The 19,276-nt window shown below is 42.4% G+C and overlaps 1 protein-coding gene across 1 annotated transcript in view; it reads left to right on the plus strand.

Annotated features, from left to right (window-relative positions):
- Window positions 1-18,982, plus strand: part of pth2ra (parathyroid hormone 2 receptor a) — a gene marked incomplete at both ends in the record, with an annotated part of 57,625 nt that extends 38,643 nt beyond the window's left edge. The window contains 5 exons of the mRNA XM_084083801.1: window positions 2,917-2,983; window positions 8,935-9,029; window positions 10,539-10,677; window positions 17,832-17,873; window positions 18,581-18,982. Coding sequence (XP_083939927.1) covers window positions 2,917-2,983; window positions 8,935-9,029; window positions 10,539-10,677; window positions 17,832-17,873; window positions 18,581-18,982 — 745 coding nt within the window. The remainder of the gene's footprint in view (window positions 1-2,916; window positions 2,984-8,934; window positions 9,030-10,538; window positions 10,678-17,831; window positions 17,874-18,580) is intronic.
- Between the last annotated feature and the right edge of the window lie 294 nt (window positions 18,983-19,276).

Raw genomic sequence — 19,276 nt, forward strand, 5'->3', positions numbered from 1 at the left:
TATGCACATCACCATATGGGCATAGTGGTCGGATCTGTAGCTCTGGACAACAGGATCTATGTATATGCCAGTCCATGTCCCTTTTGCCCATATATGGGCGTGCCCCATTTTGTGCCCATATATGGAGCTGACTAATTTGTTTGCGCTTGATGCCATGACGACACATTGAGGTTAGGCAACACACTCCATATTTGGGTGTAGCTGCATTGGGAACTCCTTATATGGTTATGGCTGAGCCATGGTGACATGAGCGTGACGTCAGTGGTCTGCCCGCCGGCCATACGGCCCTTAATTTTAAAATAAGATATATGGACTGCCTATGTCACTATGACTCAGACATAACCATAAACAAATCTGATACGCCCATATATAGGCATGACATATCACTAAGACTCAGACATAACCTTAAACAAACGCAATACGCCCATATATAGGCATATATAGAGATCCGGTTGTCCAGGGCCACAGATTCGACCACTATGCCCATATATGGTCATGTGCATGTATGGGACCGACCGACTTCAAATATGGGACCGATACGACTTCTATAATGTTTGAAACATAACCCTCAAGAAATCCCTCAATTCATAGGGATTTATTTTTCTACACAATGAATGACCTTGTTAGTCTACTGCTCTTTCTATCACTCCTGAGAGAGAAAGATATAGCGAGGTTTCTGTGTGTGGCGAAAGAACTTCATGGTCAATACGATGACTTTTAAAAGTGTTATAATATGCATTATGTTAAGGAGAGTTATTTCCTCTCACGCAGGTGCAGAGCAGCGTCACCAGCTGAATCGCCCAACATCACCTCACCTGATCTGATCTCTGGGTGTAGTCACAGACACGATAAAACTGCCTGGCCTGTTCAGGCCTTAAGACGTTTTTCTTTCTTTCCATAAATGCAGTCCCTGTGGGTTAGGTCATCAGGCTAAAAAGACAGAAAATGTCACCTTTAATTTTCCATCCCCCCCATCATCCCTTTTAGTCTCATTGATCCACTTTGTGCTATCAATACATTACTCACTAAGCAACGCTTCAAAGTTTCCATAGATTTTTGCGTGGTTCAGACCGTAACCTTCTCAAACACACATGGGTGTTCAGTGCCAAGCCTGTGGGGGACTTCTGCCTGTACTACCACAACGACCACCACCCTCCACTCCTCTTTCACTCTCTGTATCCCACTCCTTTTCCTATACCGTCTAAAGAAAGAAAGAATCCAAAGGACAGTGGATTTCAACTAAAGGAAAAGCCAAGGCCAAGTCATAAAAAAGGGTTAGGTGTTATAAAATAATACTGCAGAAGCCTGGTTTCGATACGGATTGGCCTCCAGCTTTGCGCTCTAGTGAACACATTGACAATGTCCGTGGGTAGGAGGACAACAATATTTTCTGTTTACTAAAGAGTTGGAGACTCTTGTTCCTGAACATACACTCTATTAAAGATTAACAATTAATATCAGAATCTGTGGCTTGACGATTTTCGGGCAACTTTGTGGCCTTCAAATCTGGTCCTATATTGCGCTTATCAGAGAAATGATCACCGAGTTATGGCCATTTGAAGAGTTGAACACTGCTGTAACACTGCTGTGGTGCCTCATGTGTGTGTGTGACGGTTCTCATGCCAGACCATGGAACAGTGTTTGTGCCAAGTTTGGTGCGAATCGGAGCAACAGTGCTCGAATTATGGCCATTTGATTTTGAAGTGATAAACACTGCTGTAGTGCTGCATGTGGGTGCAATTTAGGTTCTTTGGCGTGACTATTTTCATGCCACATCCCTGAACAGTGTTTGGTGCGGATCAGAGCAACGATGCGCCTCAACAATATGTGGCCCCTGGGGGCCCCTGACGCAGTAAGCTGGGTTTGTACAATGTGGCCCCTGGTGTGACTACTCTCATGCCAGACCCCTGAAAAGTGTTTGTGCCAAGTTTGGTGCGGATCAGAGCAACAGTGCGCCTTATCGTGTGGCCCCTGGGGGCCCCTAACAATAACTGGGTCGTACAACATGGCCCCTGGTGTGACTATTCTCATGGTAGACCCCTGAACAGTCTTTGTGACAAGGTTGTTGCGCATTGGCACAACGGTGTGCCTCACAAATGCGGACGTTACTTTTGTGACCAACCACCGTTGGTCCGCCCACCCTCTAGGCAATGAATAATAATAATAATAATATAAAAATCCTAATAATATAGGATTTAACACTTATTTAACAAAAGAGTATCACTTACAGCACCTTAAGCACACAAGTGTATCAGATATCAAATACTGGGAAAGCGAGAAATATATCTAACTGCTTTTAAACTTGGATCCAGACTGTTTTATTTCCTGAATCACTGCATCAGCATTCTGTACCTCTCTGCTATAGCAGATGATAAAACTAAATAGACTCTGTCTCTTCATTTATCCCCCTTTTCTACTACATCTGTAGTAGAAAATCTACATCCGTAGTAGAAAATCCCAAATTAACCTTCAGTCTTTGTGTTGGTTGATGTGCAATTTCAACAGCGTAGACATGTTTTCCAACACCTCTGTCTCCCTCCAGCTGAGCATGCCTGCCTTTTTAACCACTTAAATCGTTTATACTTAGTAAACTAATAATACTTAGTTGATCGGGGTCGGCGCTGTACTTGGTCGGTTCGCTCTTTTCCCCCCTCTACAATAAATCACTTTGACAAAAATAGGCAATCTACAAGCTCAAACTGTGTCGTGTTGTGATGCTTGCCGCTATTTTTTTTAATGCTGCCCCCAGAATAGTGATGCTAGGGTTCAAGTGATTAATAATGACAGTCTTAGACTCTTTGGTTTCCCCATCTCTCTTTCTGCTCAGCTCCTCCTTCTTCCTCCTTTACTAATCTCCTTCACATGGTTGTTGTCTCCTCTCCTCTCCTCTCTCCTCTATGTATGGCCTAACCACAGATGTTGGGAGCTAAGTGCAGGCAACTTTAAGTGGATCTATCAGGTCCCCATCCTGACAGCTGTTGGGGTAAGTGTTTATTTGTATATGAGTGTACAGAGTGTGTATGTATGTACGTGCGTGCGTGCGCCGTGTGTGTGTGTGTGTGTTTATAAATTCAATAATCTGGTAAATGTCACCAAATGAAAGACCTGGGGATTAATATCAGTGTGCATGTGTGTGCATGTGTGTGTGTGTGTGTGTGTGTGTGTGTGTGTGTGTGTGTGTGTGTGTGTGTGTGTGTGTGTGTGTGTGTGTGTGTGTGTGTGTGTGTGTGTGTGTGTGTGTGTGTGTGTGTGTGTGTGTGCGCGTGTGCGAGTGTGTGTGTTATTTTACAACTCGTGTCCTTAGTTGGGCTTCAATTACCAGCACAGGGTATAGGCCTAATTAAAATAGTATGTGACAGTGATGCCACTGCCCACTGGACAAGCTTTTTGGCCATTATTTTCTGCACCTGTGACTATATAAGGCAGAATAGGATAGAAAAAGATCCTTATTGTTGCTATATGTTATGTTACTGTCTTGTCTTTGGATGTATCTGGCAAGAGGCTCTGGGGCTAGACTGTTGATACATTTGAAAACTAATTAGAGAAAACAACTAGATTGTATCTTTTCACCATGTGGCAGTGATGCCACCAGACAGGCTTTTTGGACATTATGTTCAGGATTGTGAGGTGTCTGATTGTAGATGGTGCTTGAGTCCAAACTGTCATAGAATACACATGCTTATGATTAATTTGAAACAATTAAGGTTGGTGTGATTATTTTTTTGAAAAATAAAGTGCCCCCTTTGGAAAAATAAAGGCCACCCTGCTGATTATTGCCTGGAGCCGGTACTGCTGTTTGATACACACAATGCTTTTTAGTTTTAAGGAATGAGTCAAACCAATTGCTTGTTTAGAAAATGTGATTGTATGCATATTTCACTGTTCATTTCACTATAGCAGTAGTCATGGAGAGCACACATCCAAGTCATCTATTTCTATGAGCTGTTCCCAAATACTATTCCCAATGTCACAAATTCAAATTGCACAATTTTGGACTGGATAGGGATGACCATCTTTACCCATTCAGGGCTGCAGTTACCAAAATAATACAGGCGCGTTTTTGTTTCGTTTTTCTGTTTTTTCCTGTTTTGTTCCCCCCCAGATAGCTTTGTAGCAAATAGACCTTTAATCGGGCCTGAAAAGTGGAGCCTGACATAAATCTGTCCAAACCCAGCCTTGTCTGACCTGGATCACCTCTTATTAAACCCAAAACGTATTACAGCTTGACATCTTCCTAAACAGCAGCAGCAGCCTTTTCTTTTCTCATTAAATATTAGGATTATTCATCAAGAACAGTGAGTGATTCTACCTTTTTTCCAATTGGCAGTGTTACACTCTGTCACAGTGACCGTTGGCAGTTCTCAGCTTGGATTTAACACAATTAGTTAGAGATGCGCTTCATTCTAAAGTGGGAGCGGGCACGTCGCACTGCTTTGATGTGTGGAGGAGGTGCGCTCATTGCGCTGCTTTGACAGCTGAACTGCCAGAGACGTGTTAGCACCACTGCAGTAATTATTTTGAGCTTCAAGTCAAGCTGCCGTATCAAATCTGGACCATCAAACATATTATATTGCTCAAAGGTTGCAGTCCAGTCAAGCAGATATGCCCATTCACTCACAAGAGTGAGCAATGGCTTAAATCATCCCAAGCAATTCTATGACTGCAAACAATAATGCAAAAATAATAAGGCAACACAGTGCGTGTGTGCGCACGTGTGTGAGAGAGAGTCGTCCCCTCAGTCAACTGGTCCTGATGCTCAACAGACTAGCATAGACCATCCTAACACTACTAACTACAAATCAGGACCTTGGCATAATTTCTTGACAAATCCAACCCAACCAAATGACAGTATTAAGCAACAGAAACTAAATTATGAAACCGATTTGAATAAAACAACAACAAACTGAAAAAGTAAACTTGAATGCTCTCAGGCTCTAAATAGATACACCATGGCAGAATATTTCACCACAGAGACTAATAAACTGAGACAGCCTGCACAGCCTGGATATCGAGACCAAACCTGGCTGCCCAGAGAGGACAGGCTGTTCTCTCACTCTAGTCAAGGAGTGAAGACTGAGCTTAACTTCTTGTGAAGAATTAGTGCTCAGGCTAAACCTCTAGTTTAGATACAATTGCTTTGGGGGTATTTGTATTTTGAAGCAAGATACATTTTTATGTATTTTGGTAACAGCCAAGCCTACAGCAATCTCTCTCTCTCTCTCTCTCTCTCTCTCTCTCTCTCTCTCTCTCTCTCTCTCTCTCTCTCTCTCTCTCTCTCTCTCACTCACTCACTCACTCACTCACTCACTCACTCACTCACTCACTCACTCACTCACTCACTCACTCACTCACTCACTCACTCACTCACTCACTCACTCACTCACTCACTCACTCACACACACACACACACACACACACACACACACACACACATGCACACACACACACACATATGCATGCACACCTGCCCTCGCGCACACACACACAGGGTGCCTTCTTGTTTTCAATAGATGTTGATAGCCTGTATACCAACATTAATACAGCAGCGGGAATGAAAGCAATCAGAGATATCTTTAAAAAGTATCCTGACAGACAAAGACCAGACGCAGAATTATTGGAACTACTAGAATTAAATTTGACCAAAAACGACTTTTCATTTGATGGGAAAACCTTCCTTCAGATCAGTGGAACAGCCATGGGAAAGAAATTTGCGCCATCCTACGCAAATATATATTTGGCTTTATGGGAAGAAACAGCTCTTAAAAAATGCAGATTCAAACCCACACATTATTTTAGGTTTCTAGATGATATTTTTGGAGTATTTGAGCACTCCACAGAGGAATTTGAGCAATTCATACAGGTCTTAAACACACATCATGCCTCAATAACAGTGAAATATGTCACAAACAAAGAACACATTGACTTCTTGGATGTTACAGTCTTCAAAGGGAAAGATTTTGACACCACCGGCAAACTGGATTCAAAGGTGTTTTTTAAGGAGACTGATACACATGCACTGCTCCACAAGACATCCTTCCATCCAACCCATTGTTTCGCAGGAATAGTCAAGTCACAACTCCTACGTTTCAAAAGAATCTGCACACAAACAGCAGACTTTGAAAATGCCTGCAAAACTCTATTCACAGCATTAAGGAAACGTGGATATACAAGAACATTCCTCAGGAAATCATACAACACATTCCAGGAAGTGAAAGTAAGGAATGAGAAACCCACACTAGCCTTAGTAACCACATTTTCTAGCCAAAGTTTATTGGCAAACAGAGCCATCAAAAGCAATTTTGAAAACAGGGGAGGAAACCTCCTACAGAACTTTAAGATAATTTCGGCCTATAGGAAAAACAAAAATCTGAAAGACTACTTGATCCACAGCAAATTGAAGCCATGGAACCAAGTAGCACGGGCAAGACCTAACTACTTCAGCCCTAAACAAACGGTTAAAAACAGGACAAACAAAAACATTATTAGCCTAAGACAGAACATCACATACAACACCAGAAATTGTGTTTATCTGATTACTTGCCAAGTGTGTGGATTACAGTATGTAGGAGAGACAAGCAACTCCATAGCAATTAGAATAAGCCAACACAGGTACACCATTAATAATGAAAAAGATACCCATTTATTAATTGTTCAACACTTTATAACACATGGGATTGATGCCATAAAAGTATGCGGCCTGGAATTCAATGACTGCTGGACAATTGGACAGAGAAGATTCCATGAAAAAGAATGGATTACAAGACTTAGCACAAAATATCCAGGAGGCCTAAACTTCTAAACTGCCCAAAGTAACTGAAACTATCCACATATTCTTACTAACCTAAACAATAGAGTTGATCACCTACATCAACCACAAAGTTGAGGGGGAGATCTCATTGTTGAGCTAATGAGAATATCAATGAAGGCACATTGATACCAAGAGCCATCAACATTTGGACCATCAACAGGGAGCTAATTGTCTTCCAAATTGGAGGTGTGAACAACAGAACTGTGGATATGCTAACTTGTTTCCAAAACTGTATCCCTTCAGTATCTACCCCATAGTCCTAACAAATATAGTGTAAACACATCCTTAAATGGAATTAGGAAATAGCTTTAACCCGAGGGTATGCGGTCACCCTGACTCAGAGATTAGACGCCTCTGCCCTGCACAGTCTAATAGAAAGCACAAAGCTTTTAAAAAATAAGGCTGCCTCATCCAGGCAGTTGGCCAGGAGCCACTTTGAGTGGTAGTTGGGATAAACGCAGTCAGTGGAACAAACGCAGTCCGCACCAATAATATTTACGATTCTGTCCCTATCGGTACATAACTCGGACGGCGCTGAGTCGACTAGCAGCCCAGCGGCTGGTCGACGCGGGCACTCGCGCCTGGAGGCGCTCGGGCGCGTCTCCTCAGCCTTAAGGTCTGCTGAGTCGGCGCGCCTCCGTCATGGCCCATAACTTATAATTATAAATTATAGGGAAAACACATCCTTAAATGGAATTAAGAAATGGTTTTACCTTTAGTCTAGGTAAACTTAATTATTTGCAAAACATGACATCCCTTATTCAAAACAGATGGCGAATGCATTCTTCTCTTTATAGGGCCTACACAGGTAATAAAATTGCCTGTGAGACCTTCATGAATTGAACCTCACAGTCAGCAGTCACTCACTCACTCACTCACTCACTCTCACTCTCACTCTCACACACACACACACACACACACACACACACACACACACACACACACACACACACACACACACACATGCACACACACACATATGCATGCACACCTGCCCTCGCGCACACACACACACACACACAGTTACGGCAGATGAGAAAAGTTAATACAACTTCAGTACATTATGTATAGATCGTGCTGTCTTCTACTGTGTGTTCAGTTACTGAGTGCAGAGAGACATTGGGGAGAACATTTAGAACACTTTAAAGCTCTTTCTCTTTTGCCGAAATACAGAGGTTTGAGTCATGGTGAGGTGAAGGGGTTCAGTGGGTGGAAGCATAAGCGATGAAGCCTTAAAATCCCTCCTTAAATTCGAGCAAAAAGAGCATCCTGGTGATTAGGCCTGTCACATTTTTACGCCAGATTACAATTATATGAGATAATATGTATAATTATATGAGTACCGGTCATTGTCAGTCTTTTATTTGTATATCTAATGGGATATTTCACTTTCAAACATGTTTGGGGTCATCTACCCAAGCTTTTGTGAACACCCCAGACAGTTTTTAAATTGCTTGATTCATATTTAGATATTTGATATTCACTTCTTTAAAACCCATTGTAACTTCAAAGGCCATTTAAAAAGGTTAGACACTACAAAGGGAAGGAACAGTGGAACACATGGAAATGTGTTGACCTACAATTGAACCCTCTCCAAAGAGCACCTGTTTCAGTTTCTGATCATTACGGACCCACGTAGCGCTTCCTCGTCTCTTAATTCGCCATTTTAAACATGTTAGATTAATTGAAAACATCCGTCCTTGGTTCTGGTGAGTGATAGTGTCCGTCTAATACGTGAGGGGGCCATGTTTTTTCAATGACTTTTTTCATTTAGTGTTTTCGTTTTGTTTTTTTAAATGAACAAAATAAATAAAGTATGGCGGGAAGCGGTACACAGCTAGGCAGTGGTGTCAGAATACTGATTATTTTGAGTAATTAACTAACATGTTGCTCACAGAGCCTTAACTCAGCAAGGTCAAAATGCATGCACTAGCAGAGAAAGTGTTTACAGAGAGAGGTTTTACACATGAGAAACAATGTGAAAAAAGGAGAGGCATTATAACAACCAAGCCATTTTGATGCAGAAAATACCTTCCAGTCACCAGGTAGGAGCTGCAATCATTTTTTGGCAGGAGTAATCATGCATATTATGGCTATTATGCTATTCTCTTCTTTTTTTTTAATAGCTCAACTTCATCTTGTTTGTGAACATTGTGCGAGTTCTGGCTACCAAGATCCGAGAGACAAATGCAGGGAGATATGACACCAGGAAACAGTACAGGTGGGTGACGACTGTATGCACTGTGTCAGAAGCTTACTTTTTCATTTAATGCTTAACCCTTTAAACCCTCTGTACTTAGTAAACCTGACCTGAGTTGGCTCCGTACTTGGTGCACTTTCTTTCTCTCCAAACTATTCATATACTGTAGTTGATGCTTCATTCATACAGATTGGTGCCTTTATTCGCAGTGAATAATCAACCTTGTTCCGAACTTTTTTTTCTTCATCACCGTAATATTTACGTTCCATGTGGATGGATGATGTACTCATGACATAAACAACAGTTTGAAAAATATATTTTCAGGCGAAACAATCTCACACAAAAACAACAACAACAAAAACGGTAAGGACTATAGCCACATGAATCCTATAGTCAGTGTTCCTATTCTGGGCATGCCATAGCTTAACATTCGGCAAAATTAGGCGAACATTCCGTTAAAGTGGCAGATCTACAGTGATGAGTGAGATGCAGATCTACAATCTCACAAGGCGTCACAATGTGACGTATTGTGAGCTTGTAGATTAGCTATTTTAGCTATTTCTGATTTTTTTTTGTTGTTGAAAGAATTGGCTAAGTGTATCTGAGGGTGTTTATGAATATTTAACCAATGAGAAGTATTAACAAGAGCTTGTGACTAAATAATAACTACATTGGATCCATACAATAATTGGTGTTATGCCAGTGAATCATGCTGTTGATGTTTCTGTAACCATCTATCTGTTGCTATTGCTAATCTCATGACTCAACTCAGTGTAGTACAGTAAAGTAGGTAGCTGATATATTGCACTTTTACCTTAGCGCTAGGTATACACTTAATTGCTTGTTTTAGAAGAGAATGCACTTAAGACTTCCGGTGATTAGTAGTTTTCTTGCCTACCTATGTTGAATGCACTATTGTAAGTCGCTTTGGATAAAAGCGTCTGCTAAATGACCGTAATGTACAGTAATGTGATGTAATGTTATGTAATGTGCCATAGTGTAGGACAGAAATGACTAATCTGATTTAATTTAAATAGAATCTATGATTCTAGTTGAATCTGTAGGTAGCCCATTGTGACTAATGTCCATCTGTGGAAGTCAGTTTGCCAATAGGAATTCATTTGCATTGTAGTGCTAGTCTACACGCTGGGCAAGACCTGGGCTGTTGATTGTCTGGGCGGAAGTACCGCCCAAGGAAATGACGTTTATGCTTTACAAATCTGTTAACATTCTCTGTGAATGAAACAAGTGTTGTGATTGGTCAAAAAAGATCGTTCTGAAACACGTACGACAGAAATCCTGTCCACTCAGGACTTGCACTCTCTGCTTTAGGTCGTGACCAGGCTCTTCTGCCTGAGTGAGGCTGGGACCGAGTGACTCATCAAACTCATGTTTGACGATAAATGTCATTTATTGTCAATTCGTCATTGAATCAATATGCGCTCTTGCTGTCTGTTTCAAGCGCATTTTGAAAGATATCTTGTTTGTGTGTATGTGCATGTGTTTGTTTGTTTGTTTGTGTGTCCACAGGAAGCTGGCCAAGTCCACCCTGGTACTGGTGTTGGTGTTCGGGGTCCACTACATCATCTTCGTAGGGATGCCACACAAGTTCAAAGGACCCAGCTGGGAGGTCCGCATGTACTGTGAGCTGTTCTTCAACTCCTTCCAGGTGCAGTCATTTAGTTGTCCTTTTTATGATGTTTCGATGTCAGATTTTGGAACTGTGTGTCAGAATGTATTTTGCCCACCCTAAATGTTAATCCAGACTACGCCAGTGGATGCGACGCGTTGTGAGCTTATAAATCAGCTAATTTTGAATAGCCAAAGTATAAAATAGGATTAAATGCTGTATTAACTAATTTTGCTGGGGACCCACTGGAACCCTCTCAAGGACCCCTGGGGGTCCCCGGACACTACTTTGAGAACCGCTAAGCTACAACAAGCTGATATATGTTCCCAGATCTTTTTACTTTGCGCCTGCTGGTGGAATTATACAAATTATTATATGATTTGTGATTTTGGCCCTCAGGTTCTTATGTAAATTACATAATTTCCACAATATAGCAAAACCTTGCCTTGCACTGTCTTGCTTGTTTCATTGTGCCAACTCTCCCAGCAATGCGCATGCACCCGGGTGTGCAGGCAGGAAATTACCTAAATCAAGCAAGCATATTCCAAGGTCACAAGGAGGACACATTCTAGACATTCTCTGTGTACCCACAAAGTTAAGTGTGATACTTATGTTGTGCATTGTGTTGCGCACCGAAAATAGCCGATGTGTCGCTGTGAGCTTGTAGCTGACCTAAAGCTCGTAGCACGCCACAGTACAACACGCTCTGAGCCTGTAGATTGGCTACTTCCGGTGTGCAACAAAATGTGTAACCGAATATAACTCAGGCATAAGGGCCCTTTAGGGGTGACATTTTAATCTTAGTGTGGTCTAATAACCTTTATTGTCTGGTTGCTTTTGAATGCCTACACACACACACACACACACACACACACACACACACACACACACACACACACACACACACACACACACACACACACACAGTTGCTGAAACTTGACACCCAGAAATGTGTGGGACGGAATTAATTGGCAAAACAACTTAATTTGGGAGAAAAGTTAGAAACGCACACACACGCACGCACGCACGCACGCACGCACGCACGCACGCACGCACGCACGCACGCACGCACGCACGCACGCACGCACGCACGCACGCACGCACACACACACACACACACACACACACACACACACACACACACACACACACACACACACACACACACACACACACACACACACACACACACACACACTACTGAACTGATGTATATCAAGACTGACATAAGTAATGTCATTAGACTGGGGTAGCCTATCCAGTTGTTACAGTATTTAATGCATGAACCCTTTCTGACGCATTCCCCGGAAATGTTCTGAACGGCCTGTACTGTGTGTCATTTGTTTACAAATTTTGGTTGCTTAACGCAGGACGGTGTGAACACAAAGCAGACCTAATGAAAACTGCAAGCAAGTAACAATTTGGTTGTTGATCCGGACCTTTTTAGCGGACTTTAGGTGTGAAAGGCACCAGAGTGTTCCGCCAAACATTGAATGAAAAGAATTGACTTTGGGAGGGTATTCCACAGGCAGACCCCTTATATTTAAGGGAGTCCGTGTCCATATCCTCCCAGTAATCAGTAATGTACTACCTGCCCACATACCCTGGTGTATGTATATGTCACAGGTAAATTGGCATTCCAGGGAAATTGGAAGGGGAGCGCGTGAAAACAAGTTCATTTAGACACTTCAGCTCAGAAATAACCACACCGTTAATGAACCATTTACCATTTATTAACCATAACCATATTAACCATAACCCATATAAGCAATGATATTGCATTCAAGTTTGGCGGTGTGACTCTGCTCATGTGATATACAGATTCCTGTGCAAACATGTCACAGATCTTCAATCACAAACCCCCAGAGCAGAGCATTGTATTCAATCCAATCAATGCCTAAGCATAAAATACAGTTTAACATAACATTGAACCTTCAATGCATAATTAAACAACCACAATCATAGTACAATCCATAGAACACAGTACAATACACAGAATGATAGAACCACAGTACAAACACAGAATCAACCTATAACGATAATAACTAGATGCCACGGGGAGGAGGCCGGGGAGGTGGAGGGAATTTGAAAACAAGCAGCTGTACACACCGCTTAGACAGCGAAGCACGTAGACTGAACAGAGAACAGAGGCTGCTTAAATGAACCGCCCGAGTTGCACTGTGGGTATTAGGGCGTAAGTAATTAGCTTGGAGCGAATGAGAATGACAAGAGGTTGAACGTACTGACTTAAAGGAGTACGACTGTATAACTGATAGCGAATGGGGGGGGGGGGGGGGTCCGGGGAGTGTGAATGAAGTACATAAACATTCTGCCTTCCGTGTCTACATGAACTATCGTTGCACTGTATCGCTTCTTTTCCAATTTACCTGGAATGCCAATTTACCTGTAACATATACACTCCTGAGTCCTGAGATAACCATTTGCATGTACCTCCTGTGGTTTCTACCAGCAAGGAATTCACACCTCTACAGGCCAGGTACTGGATTAACTCTCTTCCTGCATTGACGAGATTTCTCGTTTTTCTCCGCATGGCTCAGCCAGCCGTCAACGAGTAAAACGAGATTTTTGAAAAAAAAAAAAAGATAACGCGATGCGAAGATTTTCTGCTCCTTTCACTTCAATGTTAAAAAATAAACTGAGACAAAATTCACATTTTACCTATTTTTGCAATGTATTTTCTCTGGCAGGGAACGGGGTAGATTGTGTATATACTCTGGCAGTTGGTGCAGTAAACACACAGTCTATTAATTAATGAAGGTTATTTTTGTCCACTGGGAAATGCAAATGGTGCTCTCCAATGCCTGCCATCATAATGCTGTAGGAAGTGCTGTATACCTTTCAGTCTGATTATACAGGTCAAGTGTTTTTATGCCTGTGTTTTATTTTGAGGTGCAGTAAACACGCAATCTGTTTACTGCACAGATAAACGGTTATTTTTGTCAGTGGGAAATGCAAATGGTGCTCTCCAATGGCCATCATACAGTAATGTAATGCTGTGGGAAGTGTTGTGTCCGCTTTTCTCCTCAGCAAAGTTACCTTTCAGTCTGATTAAACAGGTCAAGTGTTTTTATGTCTGGTGTTTGCTAAAAGTCCAATTAAATTGTAAAAAAACCTGTTAAATATCATTAGCTTTAACTCACAGCTAATCATGATCTCTTAATGAACCTCTCCATAGCCCATTTATCACTGGATGAAAACACCTTTGTATATAATAGAGGGTCGGGGCGCTGCGCGCCCCTCCCCCCTAGCCGCTGCGCGGTGCTTTGTGTTTGTTGGTCTCTATAATATATAAAGCCATAATAGGAGATGTTCCCAATGGAGCTATGCCCAAATATGGAGTGTGTTGTCTGACCTCACTTGGGTCTCGTTGGGCGGTTATATAAAGCCATAATAGGAGATGTTCCCAATGGAGCTATGCCCAAATATGGAGTGTGTTGTCTGACCTCACTTGGGTCTCGTTGGGCGGTGGTCGGCGATGACGCTAAGGAACAACATGGCCGACTGTAATGTTGTGAGTTTGTGTTGGCCGCAATTAATTATGCTGCGAGGGGGCAGATGTGTGCTGAGCAGTATGAAGTGGCCTACAGACTGCGCGTAGTAATTTTGCACGTTGTGGCGTGTCTTGTTAGTGACATTGATATGTTGTTTTTGTGTTTAGTCCCACACAGTGGCAGGTTTTTTTGGGGGGTTTTGGGTTTAGAAATGTATATATATACTAGAGGGTCGGGGCGCTGCGCGCCCCTCCCCCCTATCCGCTGCGCGGTGCTTTGTGTTTGTTGGTCTCTATAATATATAAAGCCATAATAGGAGATGTTCCCAATGGAGCTATGCCCAAATATGGAGTGTGTTGTCTGACCTCACTTGGGTCTCGTTGGGCGGTGGTCGGCGATGACGCTAAGGAACAACATGGCCGACTGTAATGTTGTGAGTTTGTGTTGGCCGCAATTAATTATGCTGCGAGGGGGCAGATGTGTGCTGAGCAGTATGAAGTGGCCTACAGACTGCGCGTAGTAATTCTGCACGTTGTGGCGTGTCTTGTTAGTGACATTGATATGTTGTTTTTGTGTTTAGTCCCACACAGTGGCAGGTTTTTTTGGGGGGTTTTGGGTTTAGAAATGTATTATAGGATATATATATATATATATATATATAGATAGATATAGATATAGATATAGATAGATGGACTTCAACCACTACCCTATAAGGCATTAATCCTGGGCTAGTGATCTGTAAGGTTCGGCTACTGGAGCATTTAAGAGTAAATAATGATGAGACCAGACAGGTATGTATGATATAATAAAGAAGGGCCGGCTTGTATTATAGAAACAATAATAAAGAGGAATGGTACCAAAATACACATACAACAGACATACAATAGACAATGAGCTCAATAACAGTGCAAATGTAACTTGTAGTCACTTCTTTAGCGCAGTGATGAAATCACTGTACATTTCACCTTTGTTTAAACCCTTAAGATATTTTTAGTGGAATACCTTTTAAGTTTAGGTTAGCGTGACGCGTCGTACACTTCGCATCGCACATCCAACTTACAGCCACCTCACAGTGTGAGCGAGAGTATTGTGTGAAAGTAGGCCGAAGTCGCTTATAATATTCGGACATGGCAACACTGGTGAAAAGTAAGGCAAATTTGCTTATAATCAGAGGACATGGCAACGCTGAGTGTCCTGTGCGCCTCTCTTTCTCTGTCCCTGTGTGTCTGTCCCCCTGTCTGTCGAATAAGGTTGGGTCCCACATAGAATAGCCTAGTTGGGTTCCACCTAGGGCCCAGTCCCAGTTGGGACCCACCTGGTTCCCACATAGACTTGCCTAGTTGGGGCTCACCTAGGGCCCAGGTAGAACCCACCTAAAGGCCACATGGGCAACCCAGTGGGGACCCACCTCGGTCCCACATAGACCCCCTGGGAGTCTTGGGACCCTAGGTCTCCCCTGGAGACCTAGGGTCCCTAGACTCGACACGGTGCAATGGCTAGATGATGAACTTTTGTGTGTCTGGTGGAAAGATTTACTTAAACGCGACGTGCTACCACCTTTGCACGAAAGGATTGCGCGCGCACACACACACACACACACACACACACACACACACACACACACACACACACACACACACACACACACACACACACACACACACACACACACACGCACGCAGTGAAATTGTGCAGGGCAACAGCGCAAGGCTGTTCTGTCCTCTCTCCCCCCCCCCCCTCTCTCTCTCTCTCTCTCTCTCTCTCTCTCTCTCTCTCTCCCTCCCCCCTCCCTCCCGCTCTCTCTCTCTTTCCCCCTCTCTCTCTCTTTCCCCTCTCCTCTCTCTCTCACACACACGCAGCACGGAGAAATTGTGCAAGGCAACAGCGCGAGGCTGTTCTGCCCTCTCTCTCTCTCTCTCTCTCTCTCTCTCTCTCTGTTTCTCTCTCCCCCTCCCTCCCACGCTGTCGCTCTCTCGCTCTCTCTCTCTCTCTCTCTCTCTCTCCCCCCCTCCCTCCCTCGCTCTCTCTCTCTCTCCCTCGCTCTCTCTCTCTCCCTCCCGTCAAACGGTGCTCCCTGTCTCGCAGATGATTGGCTGTTTAAAACAGACCAGGCGGAAGTAAATTGCGAGCTGAAATATATAGCACTTTATGAATATTATAAAAGGAGAGACATGTGAAGGTTGAAAATAAAGTAGAAGTACTTATATGCTTTTGCATGAGCGATTTTTGTAGCAATTTGTGAGAAAAGTGGAGCAGTGCTTTGGCCGTGAGTTGTTCCTAAGTGGTTGAGGTTCCAAAGGCGCACGGCTCTCTGATTGTATTGTTGGGATGGGATCCTTTTTAACCGTAGAGTGAGTATTTTAAATTATGAAATATGGATCCATGAACTCTAATACCCAACACAGTATGAATTTTACAATTACCTTCAAATCAATACACAATGCACATCCATTACAGTCAATAAACCCAATGTGAATCACAGATGTATGTATGTGAATGAGTGAGTCCAATGACCGTCCAACCACACTGTGGAGTGGAGTATTAATGGATGATAGTGCACAGTTCAATGTTTTGTGGTCAGTTCAGTTCTGTGTTTTGTGCAGTTCTGTCCTACCACACTGGTAGAACCACAGACTTATTGCAGAGTGAGTCTCCAAGGAAAATCAAAAAGATGGTCTTCGCATGCATTCGATCCTGGGTTGGTAGCTCGCCATCCTTGGTAGACCTAAACTCTGGCCTCATCCAAAAAACTCAAAATAAATAAATGTGATGCAATTGTATAGTGTTTATTTTTAATCATTATTATTATTATATTATTATATTTTCAAATTTCCCCTTTTTACATTTATTGAGTTGTATTTGACCTTAATGGGGATTCATTAAATATTATACTGACACCTGATCAAACAGATCAAATGAGTGAATGAGTCCAGACTCATCTCTGTTTTGTCTGCAATGCAAGCTCGGCAACTATCTGTCCATTTATTTGATAGACGCTTTGATTTGCAATAATTATTGTAGGCAGCCCAGTAATGCCTGCACATCGCTGGCTGTGAGATAAAAGAGTATGCATACAGTACATTTCCGAGTCCAATTGTAGCCTCTGCAAAGCACAACCAAGAAATTGTCTTTCATACTGCTTGTACTGTGTGGCATTCAAGAAAGAGATATGTGCATGAAAGGGGGCCCATTGAATGCTAGTATATGCAAACACACACAAAACACATCGCCTCTGTGACTGCAGATGCTCAGCTACAGTTAATTATAAACTTTAAAAACACAGCAGAGGTGGGGGGAAAATGCAAGGCTGTTGGCTCGGAGGCATATTTCTATGGATTATGGATTATATCAGGCTAAGGTTATGCTCTGATGAAGGCTCCTGACAAAATGCGTAAGCCTGAGCCCACATTCTTTTTTTTGTGAGGGGCATGGGGGCTCAATTTGTTTTTTAACCTTCAGAGATGAAAAAAAAAACACTAAGAAACGGACCATGCTCTCCACGGTCACGGAAGTTCTGGAAATGATGATTTATTTTAAGGCACCTTTCTTTCTGCCACCTGCCTCTTGTATTCAAAAAAATGACTCTATTTGATTTTCAGCTTCTACTGAGGGGTTTGTTGGAGTGAGTCATGTTTGAATGCAAGCAGATTTAATTAATAAATATATATTTTTCCTTTCAGGGGTTCTTTGTGTCCATCATATACTGCTACTGCAATGGAGAGGTGAGTGAATGTCCTTCACTTTCATTGTTCACAAAAAAATATTTTGTGGAAATAGAAAAACGTTGTGGGGATTCATTTAAAAAAGACAAAGAAATGAAAATAATTTTGAAGACAGTAGTGAGCTCATTCAAACGGCCTTTTTTCTCCTTCCTCTTCTCCTCTTATTCACTGTCCTGAACAGATAAGCAACATAAATATGCATGTCTTGTAAGCCTCGATAGCGGTTGTAATTGCAAAAAATGTCAAACGTCTTCATCCACCGATTTCTCAATTGACATATTTTGTGTCCAGTACAATAACAGATACGTTTTTTGCAATAACTGAATAATTGCTTGACGCATAACAATGTGTTTACATGGACGCTAATATTCCACTAATGGAATGACAGTCCAATCAGAATACAAAAACACATCGGAATGATTTCAATCACTAAATAGGTTGAATCACATGTAATGTGGCGCAGACACGATACCAATATTTGATATTAGTCACCCTCTCTGCCCTTCTCTTACTGTCTCTCTATAGTTTGTATAAATAAAGCAAAACTACCTGAAAACAAAATATGTTTATTGATGTAATGAACTGCCAGGATAATGAAAACATTTCCGCCTATATTTTCTATACATCATTAGCAGCTGTATCATTACTTTTGTTATTTAACAAAAGAAGGCTTTTCACAAGCAAATGTCTCCTCCGAATGACACCAGGTACAGACGGAGATAAAGAAAACGTGGACACGCTGGAATCTGGACTTTGACTGGAAAGGCCCGGAGGTCTGTGGCCACTGCCGCTACCGTTCTGTCCTAAGCGGCTTCAACAACAACAGCACCAGTAGCCACTCCCACCTAGCAGGGGGCGGACCCGCCACCCGCTCCACCACGCTAGTCTCCAGTCGCGTCTACCGAAGTATCGGGCCACCAATAGTCAGCGCACATGCAAATCTGCCAGGATATGTGATCAGTAACTCAGACCCAGACAGCCTCCAACCATCCATACGGGAGGAGGCAGAAGACAGCGGGCCCAAGCGGGTTGATGATATCTCCCTGAAGGAAACACTGCCTGTTCTGAACAGCAGTACCACAGCGGAAGACGAAGAGGAAACACTGTAGAACACTGGGTTGGTGGTATGGACAAGTATAACAACTATAAAATCTTATAAATCACCCTCTGAGAGTGAAACTTTTCAAATTAATTGAAAAATAAATTGCTTGTGCTTTGAAGCACCCAACTTGACCCAAGCTAAGGATATCTACTACTTGAAATTGTAAAATGAATAATTTGTGAATAACTAACACAAGGCATCCAGTTACCATAGCTATTTTTGACGCCTAGGGCCCATGTTGTAATTACCGAATGTACTTGGCTCATCTATGAGTAAGAAAGTGATTGTACTTAGCACAGTG

The sequence above is a fragment of the Gymnoscopelus microlampas genome (assembly GCF_963454915.1).
Source record: "Gymnoscopelus microlampas genome assembly, chromosome: 17".
Classification (NCBI taxonomy): Eukaryota; Metazoa; Chordata; class Actinopteri; order Myctophiformes; family Myctophidae; genus Gymnoscopelus; species Gymnoscopelus microlampas.